Raw genomic sequence first — 15,942 nt, 5'->3', positions numbered from 1 at the left:
GTCAGATGGGTGCACTGCAGCTGACTCTGAATTTACAGTACATGTACATTAAGGTCTGACATTTACAAAGGCTATGATTCTTTCAGAGTAAGACAAGGAAATATGAAATGGAAATTAAATTTTAAAATGTCATTTAAAAAGACCGTGGGGATCATTAATTATAAAACGAGATAACAACAAGTCGTAAACATGATAACACTGAGTCCAGTAGGAAAAGGCACCGCTGGGATTCGAACCCAGGATCCTGTTTACTAGACAGGCGCTTTAACCAACTAAGCCACGGCGCCGGTGACCGCCATAGCGGAAACAAGGATAAATCAAAATCTCTATTATGGATGACTTAATGATTAAGATATTGAGTAATTGGCACATTGTCTCCAAGTCCGGTTGTTTAAGAGTAGTTTTATGGAACGATTGCTTTCGGACTGGACCAGCTCGATTGTTTAACCCTTTCTCTGGAACAGCAATGATGTTCCTGGGTCAGTTTAACCCGGGGCATATTCAATTATCCAAGTGTCCGAACCCCAAAAAATCCAGATACACATTTATTTAATCATATTTTTAACTCCATTATTAACCATTTAAATCAAGATTTAGTCCATTGCTGGTCTTTAATTCTTGCAGATCATGGTTCAATGAAGATAACTCACTCGTTTATCATTAAAATTAATGTTTAAACAGTTTTTAATGTACATTGGAAAGCCCTAAATGTAAATACAACATTTTTACATGACATCGGTTTTCTTTTTTATTTTACATTTTTTTTTTTTTTATTTCTTATGAAGTGATGTTTATAAATTAACATGACATCCTCTACTGTCCATGCTGCCCCAGATTTTTAGTGCTTTTAGCTGGTTTGGAAGGCATATATTGCCTAAAATAACTTTAAAAAGGGTCAACTTGACCGCAACATAACAGGGGGGTCAAAGGAAAAAGGATCCTGATATGTTTTAGATCAGGAAGTTTACTGACAAGATGGGGGCCTCCAGTATAGTTGTTCAAAATGTTTGACAGGGATTTGGACCTTTACCCAGAAAATGTAGATTTTCCTGACCCTAGCAGAGAGTCAGGCTCCAGATAATTTTAGTAGTTTTCTTGATATCTTAACTTTATATCAGATGATCGTATAACTGAATGAATAAAAACTTAAAAATCTGTTGCACACATAAGACTCTCAGTGTGACTTTTATGTTTTAATGCTGCAAATATACCCAAACAGAAGAGCACATGTTGATAACACGCTTCTGCACAACACTGTATTACAGTACTGAACTACAACGTTACTGTTTACCTCCAGCAGAAGGACTCCCTAAACAGGATACTACCATCATGTGGTGAAAGTAGGTAATTACATCTAGTTCACTTAAACAGTGCTTTCTGCCTGTGTCAATAGAGCACAATAATACTTTAGCAAAACAGTGCTTGATATCCCCACAAATATAGCAATGCTTTATTTGTTAAGCACTGTCCAATACAGGTTACAAAGTGCTTCACAACAGACAATAAAAGCAAACATAAATAAACTCGCAGATCAAAAATAAATGTGAAGACAAGAATACAAAATAATGTTTTTTTTGTAAAGGTGTGTTTAAGTAGTGCGACAAAAAGGACTGAGAAAGTCTCCTCCTGCAGGTTGTCCCAGCAAAGAACAAGGGACAGCAAAAGCCCTGTCGCCTTTGGTTTTCAACTTGCACTTTGGAAGAGTACGACCAGAGGATCTCAGACTGCATCCTGGCTCATTCGGAGATGAAAGCTCAGAAATATAGGAAAGACACCCCATGTCTGGCCTGAAACATTAATCTGTAATAAGTCACATTACACAAAAAGAATTGAAGCTAACTGGTTTAGTAAATAAAGATTAGTTATATGATTAGGCCTTCAAATAAGTTGAGAGCGCTATAAAACTGAGTGAATGTATGGAATGGATGCATGTCAGCATTGGGCTTGCAGTGTCTGGATGTAGCTGATAACAGTGATAGTTTTAAAATGAAAAACATATCAAAAGTAAAAGGGCTAAGCTCATCCTGGAGAGCAACAGGCAAAACAATCTGAATCACAATTCAAATGGAAAATATCATAATACAGCAGGGATTTGACAGACATTTAAACATTGCCTTACAAGTACAGCCTTGTGAAAGTGCCAATATGCAGAATATTTAATACCTACCAGCTAATTCCTCCTTCTCCATGACAAGTTTAGTCACTCTTTCTCCTTTTGTAAACAGCCCAGGTCTTCAAAAGTGAAGACCCCATGCAGATGTTGAGGTGGGGCCCTGCTCTTTATGTGTTGCATTGTTGTGGTTTAGTGCTGCTTCTAAAATTTCCCGTCACAGTTTTCTCATGTAGCATTGTAGGTGTTTCACACAAGAAGTTTAAATTAATGCTGTAAAATTGAACCCTCTGCTGATTCAAACAGTCTGTTATATGAACGGGTAAGTTGCACAATTTAGGACATTAGATATTACCTGTATGAGCCATTGAACAAGAAATAATTGTTACTCTTTTTAGATGAATCTAATACATAAAACAGAACCAAGTCCTATAAAACTGAACATCTTATAAGGGTTAAAAAGAAGCTAATATATTATTGGGAATTTGAGATTACAAGTCTCTTTAAATTCCTGTTTTTACATAAAACTGCCTGTATGTTGAGTTTCTGAAGGTCTTTGCATTTACTCAGACTGTGAACAGTGTGATTCCACCGTTTTCTGGAGCGTCTGACTGACAATGGAAACTTTGTGGGAGTGAGACGGCTCTAAAATGAGCATGCAGGTATTTTGGTAAGGGGTTTCAGCGATCATCAGTTACGACCCAATTGTTGGCAGACCATGTGTGGAATAAACTATCACTGACAGTTCCTGTAGAAGTTACTTTCCCAACCACCGTCTTTGTTCTGAGACTCTAGGGAACTGAAACAGAGCTGCAGCTTGTGGCAGAAAGATCGTAATCTAAACTCCTGTATCATCAGAGCCGATGACTGGATAGAAACGTGTTTAGTTATTCTTTTAGAAGAGTAGAGAAAACAAGGCCAGATGCACAGTTCATGATATTTCAACAATTTATTCAACAACTTCATAGACATTTCTTCAGAAGTGTGCTGCTTTGTTTGATGTTAGATAAGTGCAGGGAACCAAAGCTTTTTACATGCACATGGTCTCAGCACAGATACAGGCTATATGTCATTTCACTTCGTTTTTCTTTTTTAAAAATCACAGAGCTTTTGAATACAGCAGCTGATGAAGCTTACCAACATCCAGTTCAATGATATACACCATAACCAATGTTCAATCTGCATTAAATATAAAGAAAGGGAAAAACAAGTAAAAACCTACAAAGAAAATAAAGCTGTAAAAATCAAAGCAAATCCTACGAATGGTGCTGAGTGGATGATTCCATGAATACACAAGTCAGAGGATCTGCACATCACATTGCTCAGCTGCTTTGTCTGTGTATGCACATTGGTTAGTTTTTTAAATTATTGTAAATACTATGAAAACAAAACGCAAGTCACACTCAGCAAACAAGAAACATTCCTTTCTCTGATTGATCTGGAGTTCCCATGAGTGGGGGTGGACTTAAGCGGGGGGGTGACAGAGGAAAGAGGGGCGAGGGGTTCACTTTGAACACCAGATCAGTCCTAACATGGCTTTCACTGGGGCAACCATGCTTTTTATACATCTTAAATAATATGACTTCTACCTGAAGTTGCTGTTTAAAGTGTCTAAATGTGTTCCAGGAGCAGTAATGATAAGTCTTTGGCTGCCCCAGTGTGAGTTCCTCGGACAAAGATCAAAATAATCACATCACACATGTCAATAATATTACTAATTTCAGGTGCTGTGATAATTAGAACCTTTATTTGATTTGTGTCTGAGGAACTAATGAGCCTCTTCAGTCTCACCTACCTCCTTGTTTACTCTGCAACTCGAACATTTTCTCCCCAAGTACAACGTGGGTCACATGTGTATGGGAGATTATGAGACTACTGGTGGGCGCACTGCACCCCCGGCCCGTGGTGGCCGCCCTCTTCGTCAGAGCTGTCATTGTAGGCCTCCCTGCGGCCCCCTGACGATGAGCTCTGGCTGACGTCGTAATCTTGCAGGTCCACCTCTTCTGTGTCTCCAGTGATGATGGGCGGCTCTGATCGTGAGGGCAGCATGTCCTCCAGCTCCTGCATGTGGAAAACTCATCAGTAAGCATGACCAGACACATTTTCTGATCACATGTAGTTTCAAATGTTTCAGGAGGCACAGAGTGCAGCCTCACAGAGGGAATGTAACTGCTGAACAACTCCTCTCAACAGAGTGAAACATCGTCAGGAATAATTACAAGTGTCACTGTGTAAATTGAAGTGCTCAATAAGTAACCCATTTAAGACCAGAATAGCTCCATTACCTGAGTGGAATCACTGCAATAAATTAAGTTGCAAATTTTTCTTGTGGCGGCTCGAGTCTTCTCATTAAAACAACAGCAGGGACACATGTTCTTGCTTTAGTCGTACTATGGTGTAACCTACATAACAAAATCCTTTACAGCACCATTTAAATGAGAGTTAATGACTCAATATATTTTAATTTGAAGCACAAAGACATACTACATTGTGCACAATATATTTAAATTAAGTTTTTAATCCATCTGTATTCTTTCATATAAGACTTACTTATAATGACATGTTAAATATATAATCTCATCGATAACTTATGAATCTGTGGGGAGTTATACAGTTAGTGTGTTAACCTTGTAAATTTAGGATTTTATTTCATTATTCAGATGTTCTCGTGTTTTACCATGCTCAATGAATGCAACAAACTTTTACTTTTCCCTTCTCATGACTTTCCTGTAGCTTAAATTGTTGCCTGTTTTATGATGCATGCTTTTATTTTGGAAGGGCTCAAATAGGTATTCCCACTACATCCTTAAAAGAGTAAATGGAAATAGCAAACAAACAAATGAATGAATTAAAAGATAGACAGACATTTTGTTTGTGTATTAGCATCTCTTAAGAGTTGTCTGTTACGTCTGTTACCTGCAGAGCTAGTGTGGAATCACGACATGTAAATGAGTAATAGAAAGGGAGAGAGGTCCTCCACTAGTTTATCAATTTAAGAGCAGTCAACAGCAGACAGTGCCCTCTGCTGTCTAAAAAGGGTATTTATAATAATTTTGCATTTTTTCATCTTGCAGATTAGAACATCCTTTTATGTGGACCAACATTCACATCCTGACACATTACTTCCAGCATTATATGAACATTGGTTGAGTTTGAAGCATTGTTTGTGTCCCATAGCTGTTCTTAGCTCAGCCATAGTCAGTTTATATTTTAACTGTGAAGAGTCAAATCACACCAGGAGATAACAGGTTATAAAAGAGAAGACATATCATACCACAAGTTTCTCAGGGCTGATCCAGTTGTTTTCAGGGAACTGGACATCAAACTTGACATACAGATCTCCCTTCTCAAAAGGGTTTCGGTACTGGGGCATGCCCTCTCCTCGAACCACCCGAACTGAGGCTGGAAGAGATGCAGCTTGTTAAAAAACTTGCTTTACTTTACACTGTAGACAGCTTCTAGTGCTGTTTAGGGCTGTTGATGTAGGTTCCGCAGAGAGACAAAAGAAGCCTAAGGGCGTGCAAGTGTGTGACTTATCACTTTTGGCAGTCTTTCCAGAACTCTGCAGAGGATGCTGCTGACCCCACACTGCCTTCACTAATCAAGTACTGTGGATGTGTCTTAGTCTGTGTTCAGCTCTTAGCAGGAAACCAGTCTCACATCAGTCTATTTGCATACTGTATGTTAAAAAAAATGATTGGTACCATTTAATATTAACTATATTAACACAATAAGGGGAAACCAGGCACCTTTGATGTCTTTGTTGTGATGCACAACACGTTTTGTTAAAATGTTGAGGTAGAAAAGTATGACTCAAGTGAGAGCCTGTTAATGTCACACACGCAGTTCTTACCTTAATAAAGAAAGTGAGTCAGTTACATTTGATTACTGAATAATGTTAAATTAGAGATGAGTGTTGACCTGGTTCAATGACTTTGCCAGCAGGGTACTTCACCACGATCTGTCTCCCGTCTAAGTGTTTCAGCATAAACTGGAAGCCGCCACAGCGCCTCCACCAGCCCGATTTATGAGTCATGAATAGGTCATTTCCTTCTCGCCTGTATGTCTGAAAATGGAGAGAGAAGTAGGTTAGAAATGTTGCTGGAGAGGGACTTCCGGTTGCAATGTAGAGGAAGGACGTGCGCGAGAGAAATCCCTGCCTGCTTTCAAATTATTTCTACTTCAACTACTGAGCTCATCTCTATGGATCAGCTGGCAGCAGAGTTAAAAAACAGAGGTCAACCCTTCAAGAAGACGCATCGATTCTTATACAAGAATCAACAAAACCACTTCAGTCCTCTCTGGACTCACTACAGACAACAGTGAACCTCTTTCCAGAATCGCCTTACCGCTGGGAGTCTGTGGCTGGAGACAACTTTGAACCTTCAGCATTATTAACTGCCACTGACTGATCAGGTTTTCACACTATACGTAACAGCACCATACCAGTGATATTAACTATAGTCTTTAACCAGGCTAATCACAGCTACAAAAGGTTAAACATTTCATATATATCATGCTGTTGTCTGTTCCCCTTTTCTGCCGATTTGTGCTACGTCACATGCTGCAGTGCTTTGATTGGTTGTAGGTCTGTCAAATTGCCCCCTGGAAAAAGGAGATTAATTGAATGGAAACCAGACCATGATCCCAGGCTATTTATGTTTAACATACAGAGTTTCAGCTGTATGTTATCTGCATTGCCGAAGCAGCTTAAGTAACAAATTTTGCCTCCACTATCCACAAAGACACCCTGACATAAATGACAAAAACCTGCTGGGGAGAAAGAGCTAGAGGCATTGCTACAGCTCAGCCTGCTGTTCCAGTTTACTGAAAATAACTTTGCATTGTCAGAGGCAGCCTGGTTTTTAAACAGGCAATGTTCACTCCTGAGATACATATATATATATAAAAAAATGGAACAGCAGCAAAAACAAAGTCATAGACTCTTTGAACTGGTTACTTCACATCAGCAAAACAGATCATTTAGAAACTATGGATTTAATTAACCCTATATTCACAATGTCAGGTATCCACTCACGCAATTCTGAGGACACAACACTGTCAACACAATCTGGTTGTCAGCACTCAAAACAGAGGAGAGGCCTGAAGCAGCACCAGCTGGACAAGACTCCTGTGACACACTGCTTCTTCAACTTTGTAACCCCGTTACAGAAAACCTGTCTAGGATCTTCTGCACATCCACTGCACTCCTTATCCAGTCATCACCCGGATGGACTGACTGGAGAGTGCAAACGTCTGCTAAGAGGAGCTAGTAGTAGTAATTTAACATTTTTAATAAATTCCATCAGATATTCAAGATAGTAAAAATGTCATATATCCCAAACTAAATTGTTTCAACCTTAAAAAAAAGGAAATTATGGCCTACAGCTAAAAATAAATAATCACAAAATATAGAATGTTTCATTTCTACTTACTAAAGTTGTTCTGAGAAACGCCAAGTTTTTCTCATACTGAATCTTTTCAGATGCACTAGCATCTAGAGGTGTGATAAGCTAACAGGAACAGTGTCGTACTAGCTGTCACTGGGTCGACTGGAGGTGGTACAGAAGGGCTAATGCTTAATAAAGACACCCTCAGGCTCTGAAGCACCACCTGTGCACCATCATGTGCATCATGCATCCAGAAATGTTTGTTTTTGATGTGCTGCATGACTTTCACCCAATTTGCTTTCCACACACTCTTTGCCTTTTTGTTCTGTTGTTTGTTCCACACTTGACCCACTTATCAGGTTCCACTTTCATACTGGGCAAACATTAGCCATGCATGCTACTTTGTATGGAAACAGTGACATCCTGTTGCAATAATGACAGATCTGGCACAAAGTGCTGTATGTCCTTCCTTACTCATGCTCAGCCTTTTGTTGCCAATATTAAATCGTAAAAGCAAAACCACGACCAAACGAATACAAGAAAACTCTCCTCCCCACCTATGAGAAAAAGTGCATAGGCGTAATAATATGTTAGCACCATGTATCGCTAAAGAATTGGAGGACTGGTCCACTTACCTCGTTGTCTTTTTCCTGCAGGACAAGGACTATATCTCCAGGTTCCACACCGGGTGCCTGGTCTGCCTCCCCTCCAAAGGTAATTTTCTGTCCGTGCTTCATGCCCTTGTCCACATGGACCTCGAGAATCTTCACCTCCTTCACCACTTTCTTACCCTCACATTTTTACAACGGTCTTTCTCACTGATGACTTCCCCTGTAGCAGGAAAAGTGTGAAAGATGAGGTGTCTGTGCAGACCAAGCCACAGCAATACAAACAGGAAACGCTTATTCATGGACAGGTATCCTTACCTTCTCCATTACAATCAGTGCACACAGACTGCATCTGTTGGACCATGCCTGGGGCCAGCTGTCTGATCATGATGCGCATGCCACGCCCCCTACATGTTGTACATTCTGAACGGCGCCTGTCTTGCCTCCTTGCCTGCATGCACACACACACACACACGGTGATGGATTGATTGTTAAAGCTTAGGAAACCTAACACGATGAGCAAAACATCAGAACTGCACACAGGAATGAGGGCCACATAAGTATGGAGGTTATACAACTTACCCATTACAAGTGCTACACAGTACATTCTTGCTAAGTTGAAGTTTAGTTGTTTTCCCATTGTAAAGGTCCTCCAATGACACCCTGTAGAAAATAGTGTGTTTGAATACAGTTAAGGACATTTTAACAAAATTCCAAAAGGAGAATTTAAGTTCATTATAAAGTACAACATTTTTTTAAAAAGAAGCATGTATGTCAGTGAACAAGCTTGGGCTTACTTGAGTGGATGGACCATGTCCTCTCCTCTCCGTCGACCTCCATTCCTGGCGCGACTCCCCTGGCCGCCCATGAATCCAAAGAGTCCACCGCCAAAGATGTGGAGAAGATATCATCCATCCCCGGTCCACCCCCACCTCCTTCCCGCAATCCCTGTTCTCCATAGCGGTCGTACAATTCCTTTTTTTCAGGGTTGGTCAGAACCTCGTAGGCAAAACTTATTTCTTTGAACTGTTATTTGAAAAAGCAGAAAAACAACAATCAAAATCTAACAGGGTATAATTTCCTCAGGTGAATCGATCACAACAAAATCACTAAACAGTTGGAAGTAGTGCCGTCACGATTTAACAAGGGGCCACTAAAGAACTATATTCCACATTAGGACCATATCAGAACAGGCAGCATCCATTCTCTGTGAAACATACTCTAGCAGCTCGAGACCTTCTAAGACTTCTATTAACCTTTCAGCCCAGCTTAATTAAAACCAAAGCCGACAACATTCCTGACTATCGTGGGCTCTAATGTCACAAAATCCTTTGCTGTGTTCAGGGATGCACTGTTCCGGTTCTGGTGACTGATATTGGGCAGATACTGACTCGAAAAGCTAAATCTGGTACCCGTGACAAAGATCCAATCCACTGAGCAGATGTATTCAACTTGGTTCAGCAGTGCTACTACAGCTGCTCAGCAGTTTGAAGGCATTTAATGCTTGTTACACTAACAACTCTGTAGGAAACTTGTAATATGTGAAAAGCTTATATTTTGGGGGACGCGTTAGCGTAGCAAAACATATCACAACAATATAATCAATCATACCAAAGATGCATATCTCAACTAAACAAAAGCAGAAGTCAAAACGAAGCAGTTAGCATTGTCATGTATTAACGTTGTCATGTATTAACGTTGTCATGTATTAACGTTGTCTGCATTGCAAAGAGACAAGAAACTTCCCAGAGATGTTTGAACAAGAGTTAGAAGATGTTACAGCAATGAGCTAAGAGCTGGACGATGAATTGACAACAATAATATCCCTACATACTTTTTCTCAGTATAAATAAGTCAAATGTTCAATAAAAATGCAATATACTTAAACTTATAATAACAACCCCAAACCAATAAAAAGGTAGGGGGAAGCAATGTGTCTTAAACACTGGTTTGCCTACCGACATTTAACAGAAGAAGAAGAAGAAAGCATTGAACAGCCAATCATGTCGCAGGGTAAGAGGAAGGCAGGGCTTCAAGACGTTTGGAGCAGAATGTAAACTGAAACAATCGACAGTGACACTGAAGAAAATGCAAAAGCTACCAGCTCAAAACAGACATGTAGTCTAACACTGTGTTGACTGCATTAACAAATCAAAAACGAGGGATTCTAGAAGCTCATAGGAGTACTACATCCCAGGTACAAGCATTTCAATTAAAATGAAATAATGATTTTATATTCATCATGTTAATTATCAATATCGACTGATATGAACATTTTTATCATGACAACATCTTTCACAATATCGCCCAGCACGAGCTGCGCTTTAACACAGATATCTGGAGTTTTGCTGTTCGCCTGTTGTCTCTCTTAAACTAGTGGGGCATGAGGAACACTCTGGACAGTGCAGACTTAAAACCTTCCACAGAGCACGCACCAGTGTGTGATGACAATGTGTCAACAAAGTGCATGTCATTTTGTTTGCACTATTTTGTGAGATGATTGTGATTTAATGTGTCCAGTTTCTTCTCTCATTTATAGCATTGATTTGTATACAGGAATTTCAATTCCTGACTAATCCACTGCTGCATTTAGGAGGTTCAAAAGGGCAAATCTTGCAGCACGATGCCTAAACCTGTTTGACAATAACTTCTATAAAAAAAAAAAACTTAAAAGCTACGTACACAACCATTTTTGAAATTACTGATTTTAATCAGTGTATTTAACTATATTTGTATTATTATCATGCTGATACATTTTGACACCATCATGCCAATAAATCTTCTAAATTTAATTAAGTTGGTCTTAAATAATGCATTTGAGTCCAATAAATACTGGGCATTTTAACTTATCATTGTGGCTGAGTATTTATAAATGTTCAAACCGATTTAATTATCAAACTTGCATTCTTTTTCTTATATAAATGGTCATTTTTTTTCTTCCCATTATTAAAAGAAAAAAAGATCTCTGGGGAAAGAAAACCAGCACTGCAGAGGGACGGACTTTGGTTCCATTCAGCTGACCCCCAAAGGCTTTACAAACCTCTTTTTTAATTGAAGTAATAATAAGAGTCTCTAAACACCGACTCTGGCAGACTTACTGTCATCACATCAATCCCTGAAAGAGGTAAGGTTCATTTGACAGTTTGTTTATGGTGACAACCAAGAAAAGAGGTGAAACAGTGGAGAAATGGCTGGAGAGGTCAAAGACACAAAACACTAGGCACAATGGAGAAATCTACAAAACTGAAGAGGGCACATTAACAGAAGACAGTATATGAGATACACGCAAAAGGACAGATAAATAGACATGAACGAGTGACAGATGTGATGAAGCAGAAAAACTAAATTAGGTCCTGCCAGTTTACCTTGTTAATGTCATCATCAGTGGAAAATGCTCAGAGAACTGAGAGTAATAACTAGGGATGCACCGAAATGAAAATTCTTGTTCGAAACCGAAAATGAGGAAACCAAGGCCGAAAACCAAAAAAAATGATTATGCCAATTATTTGTAGGGAGAGCAGGGACAGTTGTAACATTTCACTCCTTGGATTTGAGATTAAGCCATGCATTTTCTGTTTGGGTTGCACAGGCATTTTCTAGGCCATTTATTAGCAGACACTTGAAGCTAACTTAAACACACTAGGTTAAAAGAGCTCAAAGTTATAGACAGAAATGTCAAAAATGTGACAACTGTCCCTGGTCTCCCTTACCATTGCATTTATGGATATGACTGTGTACTAACCTCACTAAAATCAAGGATCTCATCGAACATATCAGACAGCACATATCAGTGCATGCCCCTCATCTGGTTCAGAGAGACAAGTCCTTTTTTCTGCGCTCTGTTCTCCTTCTCCTGCGCTGTGCGCTTCTCCATCTCCAAGCGGGTTCTCCACATCCATCGTGGCCTGGATCATTTCTCATGCGCGCTGCTTTATTCCTACATCCAAGTAATGATCTTCATAACGCGGATCAAGTACAGTCACGATGAAGTGCAGAGGATCTGAATAGATCTCAGTGAAACGTGTGCTGACAGACTCTAAGAGTGTGCTTTTCATTGTTTTCACTCCGTGGTCCGTCTCAACCTCTTTGCTTAGAAGACACTTTGGTGCTGCAATTAAAGGAATAACGGATGCAGACATGTTGGCCCTTATCCAGACATGGGCGTACTGGCCACGTTTTTAACTTGAGTCATCACAACATTCTGTTTAGGCCGTGTTGTTTCAGTGATTAAAGTATTTCAGCTGAAAAACGAAAATGCACCTTTGGGCCATTTTCTGGCGAAAATTTTTGGTGATCGGATTTTCGGTGCATCCCTACTTTTAAATCAATAAAACCTTTAATAAAGTTGTATCTGGTGTATAATTATTAACAAATGAAGTAAGCAGCCATGTACTAAGCATGAGAAAGTATAGTGCTAAAGTTGCTGTAGAGGAGAACTAGACCTGTTCAAAGGGACGGTCTCTACTGTCTTACCTTGTCACCAGCATTTGGGTTCTTGTCAGGGTGGTATTCTTTAGCCAGTTTTCGGTATGCCTAGAATTACACAAAAAAGGGAGACATATTATTGAAGTTGAATAGAAGATATAATCAGATTTGCGTTGCTCATTAAAGTCACATCGGTATGACTTCAACATCCACAGAAGGCAGCTGTTTCCTTCCCCCCTCTGCCAACCTGACTACAGCATCCAACGTTCTCAAAGCTGTCATAACCAGACTCCAGACAGACCACCAGAGTGCTCTCTTCCTGATCTCCGGGGACTTCAACCATTTATTTTATAGATAGCTTATTCTGTCTTCTGTACATACTTTTATTATCATTATTTTCATTATATTTGTATTTACATCGTATTAATTACTACTTCTATTAATATTATTTGATATTCTTAACTATTGTGTATAGCAGCAACTTTAATGACTGAGTTTCCCCCCGGGATTAATAAAGTATTTCTGATTCAGAAACCCTTTCTTCTGCTTACGTAATCACACGTGCGTCATGACGTAATCAGGCGGTACAGTCGGCAAAACACTTCCGGAAACTTTGTTCTATTAAACTGACCGTTGGGTCGTTCATTTATAAACTTACTCAGTTTCCAGAAACAGCGACTTTACATCAACACTGCCACCGATATATCCAGTTTTTCAAGAAATGCCTGACAGCTAAAACACCATGGTTACAGTGAGCATGGTGATCAGCATATGTTGATGGCGTAACGTTATCACTCCTGTAAATAAAACGAGTTTTCACACCAGTATACAATGATGACAAAGAACCTGGACAGAGAGTTGACATCGATAAAGTTTAACTGTATGAGTCAGAACGACACTAATTCAGTTCTAAGGGGATTACGAGAGTTACATTAAGATTACCTAGCTAACGTGAGCCGATGCTAGTTTGGGTTGACATTGATTATTTAATTTCATGTTCAACCTTGATGTTACTTTTATATAGTAGAGACAGAGCAGACATATGTGGACGTGAAAAAGATACCGAGGCCCCAATGCACTGATGCAAGTAAAAGCCTCATTTAAAACCATGCTGGTGTTACCACTCAGCTGTAACGCAACATGCTAATCCAGGAATTAGAGACTTACACTCAGCTTCTTGTGATTTTATGACCCATACTCTACGTAAATGTGTGTCAGTAAGTGAAAACTCCCTCTTCCCATTTCCACAACCTTCGCCCGGGCACAGCTAGCTAACCTGACAATCACCTGAGCTAAAGCTAACGTGAGGTCAATGGCTTTAACCGTAATTTCACCCCCTATGTTCAATCGACTTCTATTAAGGTTGAGACAACTACGCAGACTGCCTGCATCTCAAAGGAAAAACCACCTGGTTCATCATTAAACGTTTCGGCCGCATCGTCACATGAACATCAGGCCGGTTAGCTTGCTAGCTCGAAGCTAAGCTAGCTGCGCAGAGTAACGCATTTCCTGATTGTATCGTTTTAACATTAACACCTCCCAACAGAAACATTATGTGATCTCGTTTCTTTTTCTCTAATCTCCCGAGTCTAAATACCTTCTTCAGTTCATTCTCCGTGGCAGATGGAGACACTCCCAGGATGTCGTATAGTTTGGTGTCGACCACAGTCGCCATGGTGTTTCTGTTTCTTCAGAGCTGATGGACAAAGAGCACGAGCCGGGGAAAATGTTCTCAGAGCCTCGTGCGTCACTTTCCGGAAAGTGACACGCGCTGTGTCCGCTGCTGCCTCCACGCTGCAGGTCTGCGGCATGACTGCAAATATTACACATTTAAAAATTTTCATCAGTTTTATATGTATTTCTTACTTGATTTTTATAATTTCAGCCCAGTTTTAGTTTTTGTCCTTTTTTTTTCAATGGTCTTATTATTGAAGAACAGCACTCATCACAAAACCAATGATGGACAGTAATTGAGTAAATTTACTTAAAGGCACTGTAAGGAGTTTTAAAATAGCTGAGAAATAGACTGAAACTGATACTGACGCCTCTTAATGACCCTCTAAAGCAAACAAGACCATCAACAACAACAACAACACTGATACCTTCTCTGTTGTCATTTTTAATGCCTGAAACCGCTGTGAGGGGGTAGGTGTCACACCAGATGATTGACATCTCCCTGTAGAAACAGCCTGTTTTCATGGAAAGTAATCACATTGCTTGAGAAGTTTGACTTATAAAAGACAGCAGGGTGAGGTTTTTGTTGAAAAAGCGACCTTTGCATGTATAGGACAAGAGATATGAGTTATCAGTTTGTCCACAGGAGGCGCCATAATCGACACAAACAAAAAGATCCTCATAGCAGCTTTAAGTACTGTACTTGAGTAAATTTTTTGAGTATCTGTACTTTACTTGAGTATTAGTTTTGGGGGAACTTATTACTTTTACTCCACTACATTCAGAAGGCAATTATTGCACTTTTTACTCCACTACATTTCTATCAGTGTTCTAGTTACTCATTACTTTTGATTTGAAGTCAGTTCATGAATTTCCTTCTCTTTTCTGAAATCTGATCCCTAAGACAGTAAACTGTGTTTTTGTAGTTCTGTTGGTCTCTGTGGTTTAGCCATACCTGTATATCGTTGGTCTCCATGGTTGAACGTGGAGCAAACACAGAGCAAAACTCAGATCAGGCTGTTCATGTTGAGGTGGTGATGATAGAATATAATTCTCCACCTGAGCACCCCTGGCCATATCTTCAGCCCGTATTACAGTTTTTTTAAATGAAGAATGATACGTATCATTTGAAATGTTCTCCCTATTTCCCACTCTGCTCAAACATACAAAAACTCACTGTCCAACCTGAGAAAGCGTGTTGAGCTACATAACATTTGTCATTCCAGATCAACATTTCAAACTAGGTCATCTGTGCTTGGAGTAAATTAGTGTCTGTTTTTATTCCATGGTATAGTTTTTAGAGATTTCAAGTAATGGTTTCTAAATAAACATAATGTAACCGAATGTACTCCTATTAGTCTTGACTGCACTTATGTATTGTGGAAATACTGTGCTTAGAGATATTTTAAAAAGTACTTAGTTTGAATTCTTAAGTATTTTTAAAAGCAAGTACTCCAGTACTTTAAATCAAGTAATAATTTGACAGAGCAACTTTCACTTGTATTGGAGTAATATTTGACCTGGAGTATCTATACTTTGACTTAAGTAATGAAGCTGTGTAATTTAACCACCACTGCACAAAAAAGAAAAGCACATGACAATTGACATACAGAACAAACAGCCACAGAATAGTTACAAACCATAAGGTAATGATCAGCTAGTCAAATAGCCAAAAAAATAAATAAAATAAAATAATAATAATAAAAAACAGGACAAAAACAAACAATCAGTTATA

At 39.3% G+C, this 15,942-nt stretch overlaps 1 protein-coding gene and 1 non-coding gene across 2 annotated transcripts; both read right to left on the bottom strand.

The window, feature by feature from the left end:
- Nucleotides 1-215: 215 nt before the first annotated feature.
- On the bottom strand, nt 216-287 carry trnat-agu. Its single transcript has one exon. It is a non-coding gene; the product is annotated as a tRNA-Thr (tRNA).
- Nucleotides 288-3,040: 2,753 nt separating this feature from the next.
- dnaja2a (DnaJ heat shock protein family (Hsp40) member A2a) lies at nt 3,041-14,317 on the bottom strand. The gene is given in 12 exon segments (XM_034680663.1): nt 3,041-4,171; nt 5,385-5,512; nt 6,032-6,176; nt 8,136-8,299; nt 8,302-8,331; nt 8,427-8,534; nt 8,537-8,559; nt 8,691-8,771; nt 8,906-9,008; nt 9,011-9,134; nt 12,582-12,641; nt 14,131-14,317. Coding segments are annotated over 12 exon segments (1,233 nt in total). The 5' UTR covers nt 14,209-14,317; the 3' UTR covers nt 3,041-3,982.
- Nucleotides 14,318-15,942: the final 1,625 nt, after the last annotated feature.

Source organism: Notolabrus celidotus, chromosome 3, assembly GCF_009762535.1.
Source record: "Notolabrus celidotus isolate fNotCel1 chromosome 3, fNotCel1.pri, whole genome shotgun sequence".
Lineage (NCBI taxonomy): Eukaryota > Metazoa > Chordata > Actinopteri > Labriformes > Labridae > Notolabrus > Notolabrus celidotus.
This window is presented reverse-complemented; position numbering and strand designations above follow the sequence as displayed.